This window comes from Grammomys surdaster, unplaced genomic scaffold (assembly GCF_004785775.1).
Source record: "Grammomys surdaster isolate TR1022 unplaced genomic scaffold, NIH_TR_1.0 125079, whole genome shotgun sequence".
Classification (NCBI taxonomy): Eukaryota; Metazoa; Chordata; class Mammalia; order Rodentia; family Muridae; genus Grammomys; species Grammomys surdaster.
Window position 1 is genome coordinate 312,850 of NW_021619983.1, and position 19,295 is coordinate 332,144.

The 19,295-nt window shown below is 38.0% G+C and overlaps 1 protein-coding gene across 1 annotated transcript; it reads right to left on the reverse strand.

Moving 5' to 3' along the window:
- Window positions 1-296: 296 nt before the first annotated feature.
- On the reverse strand, window positions 297-9,786 carry LOC114636939 (olfactory receptor 10C1-like). The gene is made up of 2 exons (XM_028785032.1): window positions 9,748-9,786; window positions 297-1,258 (listed from the first exon to the last, which is right to left on the reverse strand). Exon 2 carries the CDS (start codon window positions 1,253-1,255, stop codon window positions 299-301), a length of 957 nt encoding a protein of 318 aa, XP_028640865.1. The 5' UTR covers window positions 1,256-1,258; window positions 9,748-9,786; the 3' UTR covers window positions 297-298.
- Between the last annotated feature and the right edge of the window lie 9,509 nt (window positions 9,787-19,295).

Genomic DNA, 19,295 nt, shown 5'->3' on the forward strand with positions numbered 1-19,295 from the left:
CAGGAGGTGGGCAATGGCTGAGAATGTATACAGAGAATTTTCAAGATTCCTGAGATATTAGCACATGATTTGAACTCTTCCCAGACAAAAAATATTTACCCACTGGACAAATCTACTAAAGTTATTTAGCAGCAAGCATACTTTCTCATTATTTGCAATTAAAAATAGTGCTAATAAGAGAATACTCTGAAGTTAAAGTGATGATTATTAAAGATTCTTATAAGACAGCCAGGAAGAGCTTATTTTGACAGACTTTGCAATTTTTCCCAAGAGCACTTCAGGATCCTCAGTTACCTATTCATTGTGAGACTTTCTTCAGCCCCAGAGTTCTTCTCAGTGCTCCCTTAACTTCCTTGTTCCTTAAGCTATAGATGATGGGGTTGAGCATGGATGTTAGTGCTGTATAAAATAGGGCCAAGAGTTTATCCACTTCTGGTGAATGGCTAGACTTGGGCCTCAAATAGGTGGCAGATGTTGATCCATAGAAGAGTGTGACTACAAGTAGGTGGGAGGAACAGGTAGAAAGAGCTTTACGGCGCCCCTCAGGTGAAGGCATCACCAGCACTGCAACCAGAATTCTGACATAGGAAGAAATGATCAATAAAAATGGACTAAATATACAAAGGACTGCTGCCACAAAGATGGCATCCTCATTTTGGGATGTGTCTCCACAGGCAAGTGCCAGGACAGGTAGAAGGTCACAGAAGAAGTGGTCTATCTCACAAGGTCCACAGAAGTTCAAGGAGAAAATAAAGTTGGTCTGTCCCAACCCTACTATACATCCCATTCCCCATGAAACTGTTGCTAAATGGGCACATACCCCACGACTCATTCGGGTTGCATAGTGGAGTGGGGCACATATGGCCATGTAGCGGTCAAATGCCATGGCTGCCAATAGGCAGCACTCAGTTATACCAAAGAATATGAAGAAAAACATCTGTGTGGCACATCCCTCCCGAGAAATCCCTCGAGCCTCACTCACAAGGCTTTGCAACATCTTGGGTATGACAGAGCAAGTGTAGCCAATCTCCAGGAGAGACAAGTTGGCCAGAAAGAAATACATAGGGGTATGTAGGGCTGAACTGGTGCAGATAGCAAGGGCTATGAGTGCATTTCCTGTCAGTGATACTAAGAACATGAGAAGGATGAGGGTGAATAGGAGGAAGCATTCTCCAGGGACCTCAGAGAACTTGGCAAATGCAAAGCGTTTGACAGACAAATTGTTCTCCTGCCACAGAGAACAGTTGACACTCATCTCCTGAAAGAAAGGACAGCAAATCATTACAAGAATTTTTGCAGATGAGGGAAATTATTCAGACTCTGTCTATCTGTCTCTCTCTCTCCCAGTCTCTCTTTCTCCCTCGTGTGTGTGTGTGTGTGTGTGTGTGTAATAAATATATGGGCATACATGTGCTTGTAATGTTCAGATACCAATTCTTGGTTATTCCCCACCTTATTTGTTGAAACAGGGTCTATTACTTGAGCTATTTGTTTTTGCTAGACTGAGTCAGGGATCCACCTTCTTTTGCCTTTCATGCTTAGTGTGGGAATTACATATAAATGCTAGATCACCCAGTCTTTCATGGGTATTGTGGACCAAACTCAACTCCTCACATCTGAACAGCAATTACACTATTCACTGAACCATTACTTTCTTTTTCTTTTTTTCTTTTTTTGTGTTGTTCTTTTTTATTGGATATTTTATTTACATTTCAGATGTTATCCCCTTATTCCCTTCCCCCCACCCTGCCCAGGAACCCTCTATCCCATCCCCCCTCCTCCTGCTTCTATGATGATGTGCCTCCATGTACCCCTCAACTCCCACCTCCCCACCCTCGAATCAGTGAACCATTTCTATAGCATACCATTTTATTAATTCTAGAGCCTCTGATAAATTAGAGCTCATTTTTTTTTAAATTAAATCCTTTCCCTACTCATACTAATAGGTGATTTTTCCCCAATATATACTTAGTTGTCAACCATTAAATGACACAATATTAGCTGGGAAGGGAGGTGTATCCTTTACCCCCAAGAATTTTGTGGCTGAAGCAGAAAGTCACTGTGAGTTCAATGGCAGCCTAGATTACAGAGTGATACTGTGCTAACAAAGGAGAAAGGTAAACAGATGGTTAATTGTCCATTTAGGTTCCCTTTAGTCAGTTGTCAATGCTAGTATAAAAACTCTCTCTCTCTCTCTCTCTCTCTCTCTCTCTCTCTCTCTCTCTCTCCTCCCTTTCCCCCTTTCTTCCTTTCTTTCTTGAGACAGGGTCTCACTTTCTACTACCATTTTTAACTCAATATTTTCTTATTGGGTTCTGACTCCTCAGTAATTTTTTTTGGAGTTTATAGACTAATATCTGTCAATTAAATTTGCATGTATATGTGTACATGTTGTATATTTTCACATCTAGAAGGAGTTACACAGTTTGCTCAGTGACATAGATTTATATACCAGCATAGATTTAAAAGCCAAGGGAGAAATGTAGCCACAAAGAGGAAAGATTGACTAGGGCTTAACTGGTGACTTCAAAAAAAATGTCCTTTGTAAATATGCTCGTACCATTTAAACTCTAGCAGCTCAGTGCAAACATCTGCATTAGTGATGAGGACTCCTGAGACAGGGGAAATGGAGGCAGTCCTTGTGGAGGAATGGATGACAGTAAATACTGGCAACCTATATGCAGTCTTTGCGTATTTGTTCATTTTAAACTTTTAGCAGACAATTACAGCCTGTAATAAGTATATTTCATACCTTCCAGAGTTCAGAGTCAAATAAAAATTGGAGTATCAGAAGGTCTCTATATACTTATAAAACTATTATCTAATTCAAATGCTATTCTGTTGAGCTATTAAAAATACTAAATCACACAAAATGAAGTGACAATTTGGTATCAGTAAAAATTTCTGTTCTTGATATTTGAAATTATATTGAAATAGGCAAAATGTAACTAAATTCTCTATTATTTTTAGGTCTCCATCAGCTGTTGAGTTCACCCTCAGATGCCAAGATCAATGTAATAGAATTCCATTTGAGATTCATACCAGAAAGTTCTATTTTCATAATGACCTATGTGAGGAGAATTATGTCTCATGTACTGTATGTAGACACATACATGTCCACATACAGATCTCGAGGTTCTTCAGAAAGATAGAACAATCAGAATAGGCTGTAATGGATAAGCCTCTGTCTCTAAACTGAAAGTAACCATTTCAAGTAAACTTTCAGATTCATCAATTTCAGCTGTTTCCGCTTAAAGCTGCAAATGTTTTGAAGCAAAATGTGAAATGAATAGTAAAATGTTCATTAAAGTGCAAACGAGTCCGCCCTGGGAAGTCTCTTGTGTCAGGGACATCGTGTGGCTATCCTCTGGAGTGACCAATCTAGTAACAGAATGAAGCCATTCACATAGAGTGGTAACATGATGTTTTATGTATCAATTATGATTTTTGTTTGATACATAGATCTTCAATGTTATAAAGATCCCTTATGAAGTAGACATGTATATGGTGGACTTGATTCCTTATCTCATCTCCTCTTTCTCAATCCCTCTCTCCCTCTCTCCCTCTCTCCTTCTCTCCCTCACTTCCTCTCTACCTCTCTTCCTCCCCCCTTTCTTTCTCTCTCTCTTGCCTAAATGATTTTTATCTTCTGTGAGCTGACAGTAAGCATGATACACTGTTAACCTGTTTCTGAAACACAGCAATGTCTGCGCGTGGAAACTCTCAGGAAATGCTCATCATCACCCCCATGTAGTCACTTTTCTAAAATTCTATAATAGTGCACCCAGTTTATGAAGATTGTTAGGAAAAGGTTATTAGGAGGCTTACCCCTGACTTTCCAGTTTTCCCACAATCACTCACCAAAGGACCATTTGTCACCATCTGAGTAACACTTTATCTTGACACAATAGAGATTGTTGGATTACTTAACTAGATTACAGTGCATTATGTAACGAGGGTCTCCACATCTCAGCATTGTGTTGATTTCCACAGACTTAAGCTATTTTCTGGAAAAGAAGCCAGGATTCTAGTTGACTGTTATCATTCCTCAGAGATGGAGATGTTAAATAAATGAACAACAAGAACTCAAAAATGCTTTGAGTATCAGTTGTTCATTTTTACACTTTAGTTCACTTTCTCTAAGTCCAGTATTGACAATTTAGCTGTGGCACATACCTTCAATCCCAGCACAAGATGGGAGAATTAATCTTTTGCTTCTGACTAGCCACCTTCGTGCTTTCTCTGTGCTTTCTTCTTACCACCTTCTCATTATCATCTTTAAGCCTGTGCATTAAAAAACCTTTGTTGCAGTAAAGAATCACATCTGAGGTCAGGAGGCCTGTGTATCCCAGGAGAGAACATCATGTCCTTTGAGGCAATAATTCAGAATCACACAGACACACACATGCACACACACACACACACACACACACACACACACACACACGAGATGTAAGATGATGAATACAGGAAGATAAAGAAATATAGGTTGATGATAGGTAGGTAAATAGATGATAGAAAGCTAGACAGACAAAGACAGACAGACAGACAGGCAGACAGATAGACAGAGAGACAGACAGACATATGGATAGATAAAGGTTATAGTAGTCACACAATGATATATTTGAGATTTACACATTCTTGAAAACAGTGATTATAATTATATTTTACTGCTATCCTCTGTGCTCAGAGATCTGATTCTCTCAGTCTTCCCAGGAGACTTTGGAGTTTTTTTCTCATTGAAGAGTGTCAGGAGGCGGTGTGAGTTTCCTCTTGAGAGTCAGACTGGACAGCTCTGTCAGAGTTTGCAGACAAATGCTGATTTAGAAGGAAAAGAAGTAAATGTAATTGGTGGAGAAATCAGAAATAACTATAATGAATGATGCAGTTTAATTATAAGTGCTCCTGTATGCTCTCCTAATCCTGTGATATGAAATAAAATGTAGTATTGTAATTAATTTTTGATCATTGGAAAATATTAATATAAATATTAATATTTTCCATTTTCCAAGCATTATCTAAAATAGTCATGAAAACTAATAATTAACTTTCATGTCATCTTCTTTTGATGAAACTAACGTTTGTTCTGTTTATTATGAATTATTTAGGTTAATCAATTTGATCTCTTCTTAGTCATATGTGGTTTTGGCTATGTCTCTAATTATTTTTATCAAAAGTAGGCCCAATAAAACAAGAGATAAAAGTTGAATATTAATGTGGAAGATATGAGTAAGGTATTGAACACTTATTACAAAGAAAAAACAATAGCTGAATAACTAAGGTTTTAATTATGCAATATAGGAATGGTAGGGAAAATAATTTATTCTTTTGAGTGGGACATTCTCCTTGTCATCAGACTCTGCAGTGACTAGGCACAGTACCATCTGTGACAGCCCACATACAGTACATGTTACCTCAGCCTTAGACATTAGAGTTTATATAGTTTTGAATTTAGTTTTCCTGAATTAAAACATAATTGCTTTATGTTAATTTTAACTTAGATATTAGCAGTTATTATTCTGAGAATGAGATGTGGAGCCAATGGGATTTTCATTAGTTTTACGGGGTGGGGGTGAACAATAAGATTATTTTTGTTTCTCTTTCATAGATCCTTGCTCCTCACAATTGCAGAATAAGAACTAATACATGAAGTATACTAACTCCATTTAGTTTGAAAACATATCTCAGCTTTTCTTGTATCAAGGTACATTCATAACTAATTTTGGCCAATAGGATGAAAAATACAATTAGTTAAATTACATCATATTTGATTATGTGTCTCATTTCCTATGCTACTGGAGTCTGCTATTTTATTTTTTTATTTTATTTTATTTTTAGTAAAGCCTTACTTATGGAGAACAATCCTACAAATCTATTCATACAAAATCATGAACAGTACTTGAGAAAAGGCTCAAGGAAATCTGCAGAGGGTTTGTGTTCTACTCTAGAACTCCTATCCAGCTCTAGGAAATCTGTTGCTTCTGGATTCCAGGTACACATACTTAGGTGCAAACAATTCCTCTCTCTCTCTCTCTCTCTCTCTCTCTCTCTCTCTCTCTCTCTCTCTCCACACACCACACACACACACACACAAACACACACACAAACACACACACACATACATACACACACACACAATTTCATTAACTTAAAAGCAACAACATAAGCCAATTCAGAAGTCATTGTGTACTTCCATAATTCTAGCACTGAGAGAGCCAAAGGTAAAAAATGGAGAAGGGGTTCAAGCCCAGCCTTACGTATGTAAGATGCTAGAGTAATCATATGCTGGATGAGATGAGGCACACCTTTACTCTAGGCACTGGGTAGAAAGAAGTATGTGGATCTCTGTGAGTCAAGGCAAGCCTAATCTACAGATTAAGTTCTAGGACAGCCAGGGCAATACAGAGCAACTTTATCTCTAACACCCCTCACCCCCACAGAGAAGAATAAAAAGAAAAATAAAAAGTCTGCTGAGATTTTGATGGGAGTTGCATGGAACCTATAATTTAATTTAAAGACTCTTTCTGCAACCTTGCCAATGTGTATTTGCTACTGGAATCTTATTCAGAAAGTCTTCATCCATGTCTACATTTCCTATTTTCTCCTCTAGTAGTATCAGATTATCAGGTTGTATGTTGAGGTGTTTGATTCATATGAAATTGTGTTTTGTGCAACATGAAAAATAAAGATTGAATTCCACTTTTTTCTGCATTATAAAGTCCAGTTTCCCCAATACCATTTATTAAAGATTTTGTCCTTTCAGTTCACATATGCTTTGCATCTTTGTAAACTAATCAAGTGGCTATAGGACAGAAGATCAGTGTCTAGAACAGTGTTTCTCAACTTTCCTAATACTGCCCACTCTTTAATACAGTTCATCACGTTGTGGTGATTACCCAACCATAAAATTATTTTGTTAGTACTTCATATCTGTAATTCTGCTACTTATGAATCTCAATGCAAATATCTGATATGCAGTATACCTGATATGCAACCTTCAAGGGAGTCAAAGCCACAGATTGAGAATCACTAGTCTAGGATATACAAAGAATCAAAAATAAAAGGCTAAACATTAAGATGATAATGTGCTGCCACAACCAAAATCTTGCCTACCATCTACCCCTGGGACATACCTTGCATTGGCAAAGTATACCCTGTCTCTTACACTCCAATTTTTGGTCTACAATTCTACTTGCATTGCTGAGGACCTCCTAACACCAGGGACAACCAGGTGAGGCCTCTTCCCCCATTATCCCTCTTGCTAGGTTACACTTGAGGCACACCTAGCAGCAGTGATCTGTGCTCTACCCTCTGAGCTTCATCTTCTAATCCAAAGCCCTGGCTGCATTCCTGGAGACCTATAGGCACCAGAGACATCCAGGTGAAACTTCCCCAGAACCCATCTCCTGCTTGCCACAGCAGTGGTGAGCTATGCCCTGCTCTCTGCATTACATTTTCTGTCCCACAGCTCTCCCAACATCCTTGGAGGCCCACAGCACCAGGGACATCTAGATAAAACCCTTGCACCCACCCTAATCCCTTGCCTATTGGTTCCTCCCGCCAGCAAACCCAGCAGCTGTGAGTTGTGTCCTATGCCCTGCACTCTATTTTCTGGTGCTCAACTCTGCCTGCATTCTCTGAGGCTTGTAGGCACCAGTAACACCAAGTAAATGTGTTCCTTACCATTTCCCTGCCTACCAAGTTCCCTTAAAGCACTAGATCGGCTGTAATCTGCATTCAGTCCCCTGTGCTCCATTATCCAGTGCATAACTATGCCTGGATTCCTGGAGGCTTTCCTGCAACAGGGACAACCAGATGGCTAAAGGTCATCATAAGAATACAATGAACAAGAGCCATTCATACCATTAGATGCCAGCAAGGCCTGTATAACCTGGATAACAGAGCTGAAGCACAAGAAAAGCTTATGAAGATGACAGAGGCCGTTAAAGAGGAAATGAATAAATTCCTTAAAGAAACACAGGAAAATACAATCAAACAGGTAAAGGAGATGAATTAAAAGATTCAAGACCTGAAAATGGAAATAGCAGCAATAAAGAAAACACAAACTGAGAGAATCATGGAGATGGAGAACCTAGATAAGAGAACAGCAATAACAGATGCAAGCATCATCAACAAAATACTAGAGGTGGAAGAGAGACTCTGAGGTGAAGAAGATAAAACAGAAGAAATCAATGCATTTGTCAAAGAAAATATTACTTCTAATAGTTTTTTTTTAACACAAAACATCTAGGAAATCTGTGACAATAATCTGAGACACTAACCTAAGAAATAAGAGAAGATGATTCCCAGTTCAAAGACCTAGAAAACATTTTCAAAAAAATCATGTAAGAAAATATTCCCAACCTAAAGAAAGAGATACCTACAAAAATAAAATAAAAGAAGCTACAGAACACCAAATAGATTTGAGGAGAAAAGATTCTCCTGCCACATAATAACCAAAACACTAAGTGTACCAAAGAAAGAAAGAATACTAAAACATGCCACATAACTATAAAGAAGACCTATCAGAATTACACCGAACCAGCAGAGACTCTAAAATCCAGAAGGGCTTGGGCAGATGTCTTACAGTCTTTAAGAGATCATAGATTACAATCCAGACTACTATATCCAGCAAAACTTTTAATCATCATAGATGGAGAACTCAACATATTCTATGACAAAATGAAATTTAGCCAATATCTATCCAGAAATCCAGCCCTCTACAAGAAACTACTACTACTAATGACTTAACAGCAAAAATGAGAGTTCTAGATAAAAAAGAAGCAAACACACCCAAAAGGAGTACACGGTAAGAAATAATCAAATTCAGGGTTGAGATCAATAAATCAGAAATAAACACAAGAATAGAAAAAAAATCAATGAAACAAAGAAAACTGGTTCTTTTAGAAATCAACAAGTTAGACAAACCCTTAGCCAAACTAACTAAAAGAAAAAGAAAAAATATCTAAATGAATAAATTAAAAAATGAATAGAGGGATGTAACACCAGAAAAAGAATAAATTCAAAGAATCATTAGTTCTTACTTCAAAAACATGTACTTCACAAAATTCAAAAAATCTAAATGAATTAGATGGTGTTATTGATAAATAACACTTATCTAAGCTAAATCAAGATTACTTAAACAATTTAAGTAGGTTTATGATTACAAAAATATCTCCCAACCAAAAAAAAGCCTAGTGCTAGATAATTTTAGTACAGATTTCTACCAAATTTTCAAAGAAGAGTTAATAAAAATATACTGTATCAAAATATAACAATATATATATCAAAATATTCCGCAACATGTAAACAGAAGGAATACTGACAAACTCATTTTATGAGGGCACAGTCGCCCTGACCACATAGTCACCTAAACCACATAGTCAACCAAGGATGAAAATTTCAGGACAATTTCCCTTATGCATATTGATGCAAAAATACTCAATTAAACATTGGCAATCTGAATTTGAGAACACATCAAAAATCATGATCCACCATGATCAAGTAGCCTTCATACTAGGGATACAGGAGTGGTTCAATATGTGAAAATCCAGCAATGTTGCTCACTATATAATCAAACTGAACAAAAAAACCCAAAAAACAAAAACATGTGATCACATCATTAGATGCAGAAAAGGTCCTTTGAAAAAAATCTAACTCCCCTTTATGATAAAAGTCTTGGAAGCTGATAGCCAACATTCAATTAAATGGAGAGAAAATTAAAGAAATCCCACTTAAATCAGAAACAAGACAAGGTTGCCCATGCTCTATATATCTAATCAGATGTCTACTATCTCTATATCTATTCAATATAGTACTTAATTTCTTGTTAGAACAATAAGACAATTAAAGGATATCAAGTGGATACAAATTTGAAAGAAAGAACTCAAAGTATCACAATTTACAGATGAGATGATAGTATACATAAATGACATGGAAATCCTTCCAGGAAACTCCTAAAGCTGATAAACACCTTCAGCAAAGTAGGTGGATACAATAAATCAGTAGTCCCCCTATATACAAATAATAGATGAGCTGAGAAAAAAATTAGGGAAACAACACCCATCACAACAAGCAAAAATAGTATAAAATATCCTACTGTAACTGTAGCCAAGCAAGTGAAAAATCTATGACAAAAACTTCAATCTTTGAAGAATGAAATTGAAGAAGATATCAGACGATGGAAAGATCTCCCATGCTCATATTTTGCAAGGATTAACATAATGAAAATGGTCATTTTACCAAAAAAAAAATGTAGATTCAACAAACTTCTCATCCAAATTCCAACACAGTTTTTATAGACCTTGATAGAACAATTCTCAAAGTCATATGGAAGAACAAAAATCCCAGGATTGTTAAGACAAACTTGTACAATAATAAAAAAGAAAAAGAACAACAACAAAAGATTTCTGGAGATATCAATATCCTTGAATTTAAGCTGTACTACAGAACAATAGTAATAAAAACTTCACAGTGTCAGCAAAAAAACAGAAATGTTGATCGATGGAGATGAATCAAAGACCCAGAAGTAAACACACACACCTATGGACATTGATTTTTGACAAAGAAATCAAAACTATACAATGAAAAAAAGCATCATCAACCAATGGTGCTGGACTTACTGAATATCTGTATTTGGAAGAATAAAAATAGATAGATATCTATCACCCTGCAAAATATTCAAGTCCAAGTGAATCACAGAACTCAGTAAAAAACCAGATACTCTAAATATGATAGAAAAGAGAGTAGATAATAACCTTGAATGCATTGGCAAAGAAGACATCATGAAAAGAGCACCAACAGCTCAGAGACTAAGGTCAAAAATTAATAAATGGGACCTCATGAAAATGAAAAGCTTCTATAAGGTGAAGGACATCATCAAAAGGATAAAACAGAAACCTACAGAGTGGGTAAAGATCTTCAACAACCTTACATCTGACCTAGGGATGGTATACAAAAGATAGAAAGAACTCAAGAGAGTAGACATCAACAAATTAAGTAATCAAATTAAAAATGGGGTACAGATCTAAACAGAGAATTCTCAACAGAGGAAGCTCTAATGACTGAGACGGATTTAAAGAAATGTTCAACATCCATAGTCATCAGGGAAATTCAAATCTACATGACTATGAGATTCCATTTTATACCAGTAAGAATGGCCAAGAACAAAACCTTGAGTAATTTCACATGCTGATGAGGATGTGGAGCAATGGGAACAATCCTCCATTGTTGATCAAAATGAAAACTTGTATAACCAGTTTCAAAGTCAATTTGGAGGTTTCTCAGAAAATCTGGAGTAATTCTACCTCAGTACCAGCTATATCACTATTGGGCATATACCCAAAAGATGTTCCACAATACCACAAGGATCCTTGCTCAGCAATGCTCAGAATGGATTCATTATAGCCATAAACTGACAACACACTAAATGGTCCTCAACCAAAAAAATGGATAAAGGAAAATGTGGTACATTTATACAATGGAATATTACTCAACTATTAAAAACAATGACATCATGAAAGTTGCAAGCAAATACATGGAACTAGATAAGATCATCCTGACTAAGGTAACTCAGACCCAGAAAGACAAATGTGATATGTCCTCAGTTATAGGTGGATAAGAGCCATAAAGTACAGGATAACCATGCTACAATCCACAAATTCAAAGACACTAAGAAACAAGGAAGGATACTTGAGTCTCACTGAGAAGAGGAAATAAAATAGCTGTTGGGAATGGAGGGAGGGAGGAAACAGAGTGAGAGAAGGTGTAGGTGGAGAACAGAAGAGTTCAGGTCTGAGGAGGATGGAAGGAGAGAGAACTGAAGAGGGCATCTCAGGGACAAGCTAGAAACCTAGGTCAATGGAAACACCTACCCAGAAATCTATGAGTGTGACCCTAGCTAAGACTACTAGCAATAGAGTATATGTAACATGAAATGGCCATCTCTTGGAACTAGAAAAGTCTTTCATTGGAGAAATGCGGTTACCTACTCACCCACAAAACCTTTGACTCACAAATTGTCCTGCCTATAATATGTGTTGGGATAAAGATCGAGGAGAAACTAAGGAAAGGGCCAATCAATGACAGGCCCAACTTGAGACCCATGCCATGTGAGACAACCTACCCTGTTGGGAGTCACTTTTGCCTTCATCTATGAAACCTTGCCTGTCAGAAAGGGTCAAGGCATATCAGAGTGTGCTGCCAGATTTCCTGTCCTGCTTATGCATGGAATGATTAGAGGAGATACACTTGATTCTCAAGGTGAAGGGCTGAATGTTCTATTAATTTTGGTGGAGGGAACTGGGAGTCCTCTGAATGGGAAAAGATATCCTGTGTGAACAACAGGAATTGTTTCTGCTAGCTTGTGACTTTGCTTACCCTGGCACTGTAAAGCATAAAATCCTATTAGAAATAAACTCTGCCTGCTGTAGTATTCACTGGACAGCCCTCTCAATTTCTAACTTTTATCTCTGAGTCTTTTTCCTGTCTTTCCTATAATCATCCTTACTCACCTTCCCCTCAGAGGACTGTTTGACTTTGTACCAGCAGACCTGGTGCATCATCCCTGACATTATTAATGATATTTTGTTATACATGCTGACAGGAGCCTAGTATAACTGCCATCTGAGAGGCTTCACCCACAGCTGATGAAGACAGATGCAAAGATACAGAGCCAAACATCAGGTAGAGCTCAGGGAATCTTATAGAAGAATGAGAGGAAGGATTGAAGGAAGCAGAGTTCAAGAACACCACAACATAGAGAATCAACTAACCTGGGCCAATAGGGGCTCACATAGACTGAACTGCAAATCAGAGAGCATGCATGGGATGGGCTAGGCCTCCTACAGCTTGGTCTTTGTATGTGTCCCCTAACAATTGGAGCAGGGACTGTTTTTGACACTGCTGGGACTCTGCTGGCTGCCTTTGTATCCCTTTTCCCTAGCAGAGCTGCCTTTTCTAGGCTGAATGGAAGATACATCTAGTCCTACTGCAACTTGATATGCTAAGGCTTGTTAATATCCATAGGAGGCCTTTCTTTCTCTGAAGAGAAAAGAGAGGGGAAATGGGGGAGGGAGAATAAGATAGTGAAACTGAAAGTAGAAGAGGGAAGGGATGATGCAATTGGGATAAAAAAATAAAGAAATACATTAATTAATAAAAAAGATAATGTGATTTTAAAAGAGGGATGTATAAAACCAAGCAAAATTCTCAAAAGAAAAATGTGAATTTTTAGGAAACTTGTAAAAAGTGCTCAATTATCTGTCAGTTTAATTAACTAAAAAATTGGAGCTGGGGCAGACACAGAGTTGGTCTGCTTCTGTGGAGATACTGAATCCTGAGCCGTGCTAGAGGAGCCACTGAACTCAGAGCATCCGGTAAGAATTCCACTCACTCCCTAAGCCCCAGAGATACATCTGGGAGCCAGGGACATTCAAGACACACCAGCTACCCAAACCCCACCCCTCCGGAATTCCACTTCCCTTCCGCCCCTGCCTGGTCCTTTGGGCTGGGGTAGACACAGAGTTGGTCTGCTCCTGTGGAGATACTGAATCCTGAGCCATCCTAGAGGAGCCACTGCACTCAGAGCAGCAGACACCAAGGTGGTTTGCACTTGGGAGACATCGTATCCTGACCCATCCTAGAGGAACCACTGCACCCAGAGCAGAAGGATTTCCAGATCCAAGAGGTGGCCTGAGTCCCAGGAGTTCTTCCACCCAGGAGATTAACATCATAAGACTACAGAGACACCTGGACTCTCAGGAGCTCTGCCACAAGCAAGATAACTGGAAATACAGACTCCAGTCTTACACAGTAAGGGCAGGTAACACTAGAGTTAACCAGATGGCGTGAAAGGCAAGCACAAGAACAGAAGCAACAGAATCCAAAGTTTCTTGGCATCATCAGTGCCCAGTTCTCCAAATATAGTAAGCCCTGGACACCCCATCACACCGGAAAAGCAGGATTCAGAATTAAAATCATTTCTCATGATGATGATACAGGATTATAAGAAGGACATAAGTAACTCCCTTAAAGAAACACAGGAGAGTACAAGTAAACAGGTAGAAGCCCTTAAAGAGGAATCACAGAAATCCCTTAAAGAACTGCAAGAAAACACAAAGAAGGAATTAAACAAAAACATTCAGGATCTGAAAATGGAAATAGAAACAATAAAGAAAGTTCAAAGGGAGACAACCATGGAGATAGAAAACCTAGGAAAGAGATCAGGAGTCATAGACGCAAGGATCACCAACCGAATACAAGAGATAGAAGAGAGAATCTCAAATGCAGAAGATACAGTGGAAAATATTGACACAGTTGTCAAAGAAAATGCAAAATGCAAAAACCTCCTAACTCAAAACATCCAGAAAATCCAGGACACAATGAGAAGTCCAAACCTAAGGATAATAGGTATAGAGGAGAATGAAGATTCCCAACTTAAAGGGCCAGTAAATATCTTCAACAAAATTATTGAGGAAAACTTCCCTAACCTAAAGAACAAGATGCCTATAAACATACAAGAAGCCTACAGAACACCAAATAGACTAGACCAGAAAAGAAATACCTCCCGTCACATAATAATCAAAACATCAGATGCACAAAACAAAGAAAAAATACTAAAAGCAGTAAGGGAAAAAGGTCAAGTAACATATAAAGGCAGACCTATAAGAATTACACCAGACTTCTCACCAGAGACTATAAAAGCCAGAAGATCCTGGACTGACATCATACAGACTCTAAGAGAACACAATTGCCAGCCAAGATTACTATACCCAGCAAAACTCTCAATCACTATAGATGGTGAAACCAAGATATTCCATGACAAAACCAAATTTGCACAATATCTTCCCACAAACCCAGCACTTCAAAGGATAATTGATGGAAAACACCAACACAAGGAAAGAAACTACAACCTAGAAAAAGCAAGGAAGTAATCTTCCAACCCCAAAAGAAGATAACTATACAAACATAATTGTACCTCTAATAACAAAAATAACAGGAAGCCACAATCATTTTTCCTTAATATCTCTTAACATCAATGGTCTCAATTCCCCAATAAAAAGGCGCAGACTATCAGACTGGATACACAAACAAGACCCACAATTTTGCTGCATACAAGAAATGCACCTCAGTGACAAAGACAGACACTACCTCAGAATAAAAGGGTAGAAAACAATTTTTCAAGCCAATGGTCCCAAGAAACAAGCTGGAGTAGCCATTCTAATATCAAATAAAATTGACTTTCATCCAAAATTAATCAAAAAAGATAAGGAAGGACCCTTCATACTCATCAAAGAAAAAATCTACCAAGGTGAACTCTCAATTCTGAACATCTATGCTCCAAATGCAAGGGCACCTACATACATAAAAGAAACTTTACTAAAGCTTAAAACACACATTACACCTCATACAATAATAGTGGGGGATTTCAACACCCCACTCTCAGCAATGGACAGATCATGGAAACAGAAACTAAACCGAGACACTTTGATATTAACAGAAGTTATGAGCCAAATGGACTTAACAGACATCTATAGAACATTTCATCCTAAAACAAAAGAATATACCTTTTTCTCAGCACCTCATGATACCTTCTCCAAAATAGACCATATAATTGGTCACAAAACAGGCCTCTACAGATACAAAAAGATTGAAATAATCCTTTGCATCTTACCAGATCACCACAGACTAAGACTGGTTTTTAATAATGACAAAACCAATGGAAAACCCACATGCAGATGGAAACTGAACAACTCTCTACTCAATGATGACTTGGTCAAGGAAGAAATAAAGAAAGAAATTAAAGACTTTTTAGAATTCAATGAAAATGAGGACACATCATACCAAAACTTGTGGGACTCCATGAAGGCAGTGCTAAGAGGAAAACTCATAGCTCTAAGTGCCTACAAAAAGAAACTGGAGAGAGCACACACTAACAACTTGATTGCACAACTATAAGCTCTAGAACGAAAAGAAGCAAATACACCCAGGAGGAGTAGAAGGCAGGAAATAATCAAACTCAGGGCTGAAATCAACCAAATAGAAACAGAAAGAACAATACAAAATATCAACAAAACTAGGAGCTAGTTCTTTGAGAAAATCAACAAGATAGATAAACTGTTAGCCAGATTAACCAAAGGGCACAGAGACAGTATCCAAATTAATAAAATCAGAACTGAAAAGGGGGACATAACAACAGAAACTGAAGAAATTCAAAAAATCATCAGATCCTACTACAAAGGCCTATACTCAACAAAACTGGAAAACCTGGATGAAATGGACAACTTCCTAGACAGATACCAGGTACCAAAGTTAAATCAGGAGCAGATAAACCATCTAAATAGTCCCATAACCCCTAAGGAAATAGCAGCAGTCATTAAAAGTCTCCCCACTAAAAAAAGCCCAGGACCAGATGGTTTTAGTGCTGAATTCTATCAGACCTTCAAGGAAGACCTAATACCAATTCTCTTCAAACTATTCCACAAAATAGAAACAGAAGGAACACTACCCAATTCGTTCTATGAAGCTACAATTACACTCATACCCAAACCCCACAAAGACCCGACAAAGAAAGAGAACTTCAGACCAATCTCCCTTATGAACAGCGATGCAAAAATACTCAATAAAATTCTAGCAAACTGAATCCAAGACCACATCAAAACAATCATCCATCATGATCAAGTAGGTTTTATCCCAGGAATGCAGGGATGGTTCAATATTCGGAAGTCCATCAACGTAATCCACTTTATAAACAAACTCAAAGAAAAAAACCACATGATCATCTCACTAAATGCTGAGAAACCATTTGACAAAGTTCAACATCCCTTCATGATAAAAGGCTTGGAAAGATCAGGAATTCAAGGCCCCTACCTAAACATAGTAAAAGCAATTTACAGCAAACCAGTAGCCAACATCAAGCTAAATGGAGAGAAACTTGAAGCAATCCCACTAAGATCAGGGTCTAGACAAGGCTGCCCACTCTCCTATTCAATATAGTACTGGAAGTCCTAGCCAGAGCAATTAGACAACAAAAAGAAGTCAAAGGGATACAAATAGGAAAGGAAGAAGTCAAAATCTCACTATTTGCAGATGATATGATAGTGTACTTAAGTGACCCCAAAACTTCCACCAGAGAACTCCTAAACCTGATAAACAACTTCAGCAAAGTGGTTGGTTATAAAATCAACTCAAACAAATCAGTAGCCTTCCTCTACATGAAAGATAAACAGACTGAAAAAGAAATTAGGGAAATGACACCCTTCACAATAGTTGCAAATAATATAAAATACCTTGGTGTGAATCTAACCAAGCAAGTGAAAGACCTGTAGGGAGCCATTTTTTAAACTGACGTTCCTTCACTTATGACTAAAGTGTGTCAAGTTGACATAAAATTAGCCAGCAGAATTGCTCTAGCATATCTTGTAGACAGAATGCCATTATAGATAAAGAACTTGTGGCTGGTTTAGTGTTTATGTTTCTCTTTTGGTAGTGTAGAGAGTACCTTCCTGTAGCAAAGACTCTAGCACATAGAGGCAAAGGTTCTATGTAGGCATCTACATAGCTTCTTGTTCAGTGAGCTATGTAGGTATGATATTTAGAAATGTGGCCTTGCTGTCAGTTTGAGGAGAAGTCTGGGCAATATTTCCATGGGACACCTTTAACCAACAACTCAGTTAGATGTAACTCAATCCTGATACTGGAAACTTCATTTGGTGAAAAGAGATGACCATCTGGGCTCTGTTTCCCCCATTATTTATTGGTATCATTTAGATATCCTTCATATATCCATATATTTAGGAAGCTTCTATTGTAATAAGTTTTTGAGACCTATGTATGGTGTCTCAAATGGCCCTCAATTTTAGTTGTCTTTCCCCATATTTTGTACTTCATTTCTTTCTTCACTCTCCCTTTCTACTCAGTCCTCTTGTTCTAGTCTCTCCCAAACTTCCTCTGTTGTAGTTATTCTTAGATTCATTCTTTTCACAGTGTTCTTGATTTCCAGGATGTTTTGTGCTCAGATTTTTCTAGATTTAATATTTTCTTTGACCGAGGTATCCATTCCTTCTCTCATGACTTTGATGCCTGAGATTCTCTCTTTCACCTCTTGTATTCTGTTAGTGATGCTTGTCTCTTAAGTTCTTCTTTGAGTTCCTAATTTTTTCATTTCCAGATTTTCCTCATTTTGGATTTTCTTTATTGACTTGAACTATTTTACTCATTTTTCCCCACTGTGTGTATCTTCACAGATTTCTTTAAGAGATTTATTCATTTTCCTTTTAAGGACCTCTATACCATTCCTAATGGCCATTTTAAAGTCTTTTTTGTGTGCTTTAGCTACATTGTAATATTCAAGACCTTCCGTGGTACAGTTGCTGGACTGTGGTAGAAACAATTGTCCTGACTTTTATTTCTTTTGTTTTACAATACTTTGTAATTCATAGGAAGATAGTAATTCTGGGTACTGATATCTGTTCTTGTTTGTGCTGGGTGGGTGTTTTGTTCCTTTGTTTCTGTTTCTCTTTCTGGATCTTGGGAGAATGTGGCTTTTTTCTTTCTTCTTTTTTTTTTGTTGTTTGTTTGTTTGCTTTGTTTTTCGAGACAGGGTTTCTCTGTATAGCCCTGGCTGTCTTGGAACTCACTCTGTAGACCAGGCTGGCCTCAAACTCTGAAACCTACCTGCCTCTGCCTCCCAAGTGCTGGGATCAAAGGTGTGCACCACCACTGCCCGGCTGAGAATGTGGTAGCTCTGTTTTGCCTGGTAAGGAATTCTTCTGTGATCCTGATATGTGTACCACACCATATTCTAGGTAAAATATCTTTCTAGGTTTTTCAAACTGACACTTAGGAATGGGGATAGACTAGGAAGGAGGGGAAGAGTGGACCCACAAGAAGGAAGATAGAATGCTGTTCTACCAGGATAAGCTCAGTCTCCTAGGAACAGGAACAGAGAGTGAGGAGAGACTAAAACAGGTAGTCTGCTACAGAACTGGGAATGAGACAGGCGATTGACTATGGAGAAGAGTATATGCAAACATCTTAACCTCACCCACCTGCTTCACTGGCTTATTTGCTTCACAGTCAGGCTAGCTTGGCATACTCCAAGAAAAATTCAGATGAAATTGGGTCTGAGATAAGAAGGTGAGTGAGGAGGAAGGTTCAGAAGATCATCTGCATGATATGCTAGAGATGGGGTCAGAATGGAGGTGATCTGCTACAGAGATGGGTGTGAGACTGGGGAGTTGGAATTGGTGAAAGGGAAAATGAAAAAAGGAAGCCTTCAAGATCCATAATTAGAC

What these genes read in the sequence shown, in the direction of transcription:
- LOC114636939 (XM_028785032.1), bottom strand. Translation starts at nt 1,255, where the DNA reads ATGAGTGTCAACTGTTCTCTGTGGCAGGAGAACAATTTGTCTGTCAAA.